The 6,000-nt window shown below is 57.9% G+C and overlaps 1 protein-coding gene across 1 annotated transcript; it reads left to right on the forward strand.

The window, feature by feature from the left end:
• Nucleotides 1-3,091: 3,091 nt before the first annotated feature.
• TIGD3 (tigger transposable element derived 3) lies at nucleotides 3,092-4,841 on the forward strand (the record flags this gene model as incomplete). Its single annotated transcript, XM_082660984.1, has 1 exon — nucleotides 3,092-4,841. One exon carries the CDS (start codon nucleotides 3,092-3,094, stop codon nucleotides 4,505-4,507), a length of 1,416 nt encoding a protein of 471 aa, XP_082517110.1. The 3' UTR covers nucleotides 4,508-4,841.
• Nucleotides 4,842-6,000: the final 1,159 nt, after the last annotated feature.

The raw sequence follows: 6,000 nt of genomic DNA on the forward strand, positions 1-6,000 counted from the left end.
TCCGCTGCATCGGCAGGCGAACTCTCAACCACTGCGCCACCAGGGAAGCCCAGGACAGTGGCTTTTAAATGTTTTGAAGCATAGCTTTTACCCCCAATTAAAATTTTTGCTTAAGCTCAATAGATTAAGTTGATATAAAATTGGGTATTTAATTTCTTATGTAGATTATAACAATTTTTTTATAAAGAACAAAAGTTTTGATTAATACAAAATTTGGGTTAAAAAATAACTTTAAAATCCTGTTTATTTCTGTATTTTTGTTGGTTTGGAGGAAATTCTGCTGGATTTGTATATGCAAGTGGTGACAGGTTTGTAACAGCTGACCTGGCGATTTCAGATACTTAAAAATAGGTCCAGAAGCTTGATTATAATGACAGGAAAATTAATGACATCACAGTGAAACACATGAAACCTTTCTGCACGAGTAATGAACATGAGCAGAGAGATACCTCAGCCTTGCTTGGCTGACGTACTTTCATTGTATGCAGTGTGCATGAACTCAGCCCATAGCGCAGCGCTGCAGCTTTCCTCCAGGCATATATACGTGCACAGAAAGGAGTTTCCTTTTCCTGCAGCCGTTTTAAAGATTTGAATCAGTTATGAACCCCCTGAAGTATCTTTAAGGTTTTCTGGGACAGTCTGAAAGCCACTGTTTCCTACTGAAAGGTGTGGCCTGGGCCCTTGTGTTCAGTTAAGTAAGCAGGGTGCTCTAGTTTGGGAACTGTTAGGGACAGCACAGCCCCCATCCTCATGCCTTTACATGGAAGTAGGCCTGGAGCAGAGGGAGGAAAGCAATGAAATGATCCTTGGTGGTTCAGTGGTCTAAGGCGAGAACAGATAAAAGGAAAATGTAAGAAATGAGGATGCTGATGAGAACACTAACAGGCATAAGTGAGAGGAAATTTGGAAAGTTTGCAGGCGGTGGATTTAGGATGGCATACAGAAGGATGGAAGAGGGGTCAGGATTGGGATGGGAAGGGAAGCCTATGAGAAAGCAGACTCATCTGTGGCCCCAGCCTTCCAATCAGAGCTGTAAAGGGAGAGGAAAGGAGGCTAGATCTGAATGGGGAGCACTAGACCCCAGGTTAGAAAGTCTATATTTGATTGCAAAGAACTGAAGGCTACCAAGGAAGGGAATAATATTAAATCTTGGGGCTTCCCTGGTGGCGCGCTGGTTGAGAGTCTGCCTGCCGATGCAGGGGACACGGGTTCGTGACCCGATCCGGGAAGATCCCACATGCCGCGGAGCGGCTGGGCCCATGAGCCATGGCCGCTGAGCCTGCGCGTCCGGAGCCTGTGCTCCACAACGGGAGGAAAAAAAAAAAAAGAAAAGAAAACTAAATAAAAATTAGTCTTTGGGACTTCCCTAGCTGTCCAGTGGTTAGGACTCTACACTTCCAATGCCAGGGCACGGGTTCAATCCTTGGTTGGGGAACTAAGATCCCGCATGCTGCGTGGCATGGCCAAAAAAAAAGAAAATTAGCCTTTTCTCACCCTAAACCAGAACTGGCCCCAAGCAAGTAGTTTATTGTAGCCGGGCTGATAGACGTGAGGCCCGTGCTGTCCATGGTAACATGTTTTGCGTAGCTCAAAACCTTCCATTTTTTAAAAAAACACTCAATGAGGGGTATTAGACCTGTTTGGCAGATGAGGAAGCTGCCTAGGGTCACGGCTAGGAAGACCTCCGGCGTTCACGCTGCCCAGAGTCTCGTCAGGCCCCGAGGGCCGGGACGCCTAAGGCTGGCGGCGCCTCCAGGACTCCCGCCGCGTCCGGGATCCGCCTCGCCGTCCCTTAGCACTGGAAGCTCCGTCCCCCGGGGGACCCGGCGACCCGCCACTTTCGCGATGCCCAATGAGACTTAGCCAGGGGCGGGATGGACGCCACCGAAGGCCAATCTAACTGGGCCGGGGCGGGGCTGAGGCGGTGGGAGCTGAACTGCGGACCGCGGTCTTCCCTGTCGAGAGAGGGCCCGGCGCGGGCGGCGCGCTCGGGGCCCTGCTGTGCGCGCGCCCGCCACCCGCGCAGCCCCTCTGTCCGCTCCGCGCGTCCCTCCCCTGCTCTCCCGTAACCGCAGGGATAGGGGCTCGGGAGCCGGGCCGGGGCCGGGGCGGGAGCCGCGGGACGAGCGCCTGAGGTGGGTGCGGAGCGGGAGGCGGGGAGGCGGGGAGGCCTGGAGGCCCGGCGGGCGGATAACTGGGTCCGCCCTGCCGACGGACCCCGGGTCACCGTGGGGAGAGGCCGGCCGGGTTGCGGAGCCCGACTCCCGGCCTGCCTGGGTCCCGGACGCTCGTCCCCGCGCCGTGGTACCCCTCCCTGGCCACGACCCTCCCGGCTGAGGACACCCCGGCCCTCTCGCTGCCCGCGGCCTCCTAACCCCTCTGGCCCTTCGTCGCCTGTGCACCTGCCCTTTCGGCCTTGTGCTCCTACTCCCCCTCCAGGCAGGACCCTGGCCCAGCCTTACCTGCTCAGGACCCAGCACCAAATCAGACTTGCTCCTTCAGCCCCCAGTCCGTCCCTCTTTGCCGTCTGTGCGCCTGTCAGCTCAGTTCTGTTCACTCACTCCACCACCCCGCCCCGAACATCTTCATCTACGTCCAGCCTAGGCCGTCATCCCCCCACCCCTCCCCCTCTCGGGGATTCCTCCCGCCAGCTCTGATTATCCCTACACCTGCCCCACTCAGCGCCAGGCCCCCTGTCCTGGCCCGTCCACTCTCCTTTGTTGCCTCTGCAGCTGTTCCCTCAGCTCTATTCATCCTTCTCCCCCAAACCCCAGCCCAGACTCCCTTCTCCCTCTGACCAGGGGGCCACTTCCTCTGGGCTCTGTTCTGTCATTTCTCCCCATCAGTGCCCAGCCCACTGCTCACTCAGCCTGGCCATTTCCCTTCCTTTCAGCCCAGCCCTCTCACCTCCTGCTCAGGGTACCCTCACCCTCTTCCAGCTGGTCCAGTCTTCCCTGGCCTCTCCCCCACACCAGCCTATCTCCCAGCCTCATGTGTCTCTTTTCTTACTGACCTCCTCTCCCAACACGAGTGGCCTCCACCGTTGCCCCCGCTCGCCATTTCCTCCCCACACAGGTGCTGTGGAGACACCATGGAGCTGTGCAGCAAGAAGAAGCTTCACGCCCTGTCCCTGGCCGAGAAGATCCAGGTGCTGGAACTCCTGGATGAGTCCAAGATGTCCCAGTCGGAGGTGGCCCGGCGCTTCCAGGTCTCCCAGCCCCAGATCTCCCGCATCTGCAAGAATAAGGAGAAGCTGCTGGCGGACTGGTGCAGTGGCACGGCCAACCGGGAGCGCAAGCGCAAGCGGGAGTCCAAGTACAGCGGGATCGATGAGGCTCTGCTCTGCTGGTACCACATTGCCCAGGCCAAGGCCTGGGAGGTGACGGGGCCCATGCTGCTCCACAAAGCCAAGGAGCTGGCCGACATCATGGGCCAGGACTTTGTGCCCAGCATTGGCTGGCTGGTCCGCTGGAAACGCCGAAACAACGTGGGCTTCGGGGCCCGCCATGTAGTGGTGTCTCCGTTCACCCCTGAGCTGCCTCCCCCAGCTCCCACGCCCCAGGCCCAGCTGCCTCTTTCTCTTAAAGATTTCTCCCCAGAGGACATTTTTGGGTGTGCTGAAGTGCCCTTGCTGTATCGGGCAGTGCCTGGCAGAGTGGGTGTGTGTGATCGGGTACAGGTGCTGTTGTGTGCCAACAGCAGGGGCACAGAGAAACGGCGGGTGTTGGTCAGTGGGCTCCAGGCTGCCCCAAGATGCTTCTTTGGCGTCAGCAGTGAGGCCCTGCCCGCCTCCTACCACCCTGACCTGGCCATCCCCTGGTCAGAATGGTTGGCACAGTTTGATCGGGACATGGGGCGGCAGGGCCGACAGGTAGCCTTGCTGCTGGCTGCCCGAGTGGTGGAGGAGTTGGCAGGCCTGCCCGGGCTCGGCCACGTGAAGCTCTTGCCTCTGTCCGCTGCTAGCACCACGCCTTCCCTGCCCAGCTCCGTGGTCCAGGCCTTTAAGGCCCATTACCGGCACCGTCTGTTGGGCAAGCTGGCTGCCGTCCAGAGCGAGAGGGCTGGTACATCGCTAGCTGAGGCCGGGGCAGGCATCACAGTGCTGGATGCTCTACACATGGCAGCGGCGGCCTGGGCCAAGGTGCCTCTCCAGCTCATCGTGAGCAGCTTTGTTCAGGAAGGGCTGGCTCCAGGCAGAACGGCCCTGGCCCCGCACAAAGCCTCGGAGATGCCACCCGTCCCCGGTGGGCTGAGCCTCGAGGAGTTTTCCCGCTTTGTGGACCTGGAGGGTGAGGAGCCTGTGTCTGGAGTGTGCAAAGAGGAGGTGGGCACCGAAGACCAGGGTGGGGGTGGAGAGGACGTCTTGGAGCCCCTGCCCACCAAAGCCGACGCCCTCCGGGCTCTGGGCACGTTGAGGAGGTGGATTGAGTGCAAGGGCAGCGGCCCTGAGCTGTTTGCAAATTTCTACGCCTGTGAGGAGGAGGTGGAGCGACTCTGCTGCCTGTGAAGGGCCCTTCCAGCCGGAGCCCCTCCTCTCCTGTTTCCCATGGAAACGCCCTCGCTCAGAAGGCAGATTGGGGGCTGGTCTCTTTCCCGTGGAAATGGAGCTTTTGTGAAAAGCGTTGAAGGGAGACAAGTTGGGAGACTAAGTCTAAGCTCTGAGCGAAAGTTCTCCAAGCCCTGAGAAGAGGGTCTAAAGATGGGGTGTCAGGGAGTGAAGCTAGGCTGCATGGTTTCTGAACCGCTGTGGAGTCAGGGACTTGGGAAGGTGGAATTCGGGCTTTACAGACAGGCCGATCCCTTGAATTCTGCGTTAAAAACAGTTCTGCTTCTGGAAATAAAGTTTTTAATCAGAAAAGAGGCCAGGGTGTTATTTTCACGGGAGAAGGGTGAAAACGTTCACCTCAGATTTTTTTTTTTTTTTTTTTTTTTTTTGCGGTACGCGGGCCTTTCACTGTTGTGGCCTCTCCCGTTGCGGAGCACAGGCTCCGGACGCGCAGGCTCAGCGGCCATGGCTCACGGGCCCAGCCGCTCCGCGGCATGTGGGATCCTCCCGGACCGGGGCACGAACCCGTGTCCCCTGCATCGGCAGGCGGACTTTCAACCACTGCGCCACCAGGGAAGCCCCACCTCAGATTTTTAAATTGATTGCTGGGGGTCGCTGCAACGCGGCTGTCGAGCTGTGTGCGGATGACCAGCAGTGAGCCTCTCCTGGCAGGAGGGACTCCCAGGACGTGGGGACTCCTCATGGGCAAACAGGCAGATCCCAAGTATTGCCCAGGACATTCTGCTGCTCTGATTTCTCTCTCAGATTGCCATGGTAGGGGTGGTGTCTGAGAAAGAAGGGGACAAGCTAGGGACATTCTAGGGGAACAAAAAGGAGCCAGGGGAATTCCTTGGTGGTCCAGTGGTTAGGACTCTGCACTCTCACTGCTGAGAGGGCGAGGCTTGGGTTCGCTCCCTGGTCACGGAACTAAGATCCTGCAAGCCGAGTGGCCAAAAGAGGATTTGGAATAGCCATGCATTTTTTCTTTTCATTCATGTGATCATTACACGACATCTCTTCAGCAAGTCCTCCTGCGTGACAAGGTTGCGAAGATGGTGCCCCCGCCAGGCAGGACCTTGCAGACAGTGACGGTGGAGTGTGATTAAGGGTCGTCATAAAGGCGTGTGCACAGTGCTGTGGCCCTGGGGAGCCTCGGGAGGAGGTGAGCTTTGAGCTACAGCAAGGACAGACAGACAGAGGAGTGGGAAGGATAGTCCTGGCAAAAGGGCGGCAGGCGAGGAGGCAGCCGTCCCGAGAGAGCACGGGGAGGCCCAGAGAGCTGGAGGCACCTGTAGCCCCCCAAGCCTGGTGGTGGGGCGCCCCCAAAGGGTTTCACTCATGGTGGGGACAGGTCATTTGTGAGGTTCTAGAACACTGAGATGTGGAGGGTGGGTCAAAGACGTGAGACCTAGAGGCAGAGAAACTCCCACTGGTCCCAGTGACAGATGGGGAGG

The sequence above is a fragment of the Grampus griseus genome (genome assembly GCF_964374135.1).
Source record: "Grampus griseus genome assembly, chromosome: 8".
In the NCBI taxonomy this organism is placed as follows: Eukaryota; Metazoa; Chordata; class Mammalia; order Artiodactyla; family Delphinidae; genus Grampus; species Grampus griseus.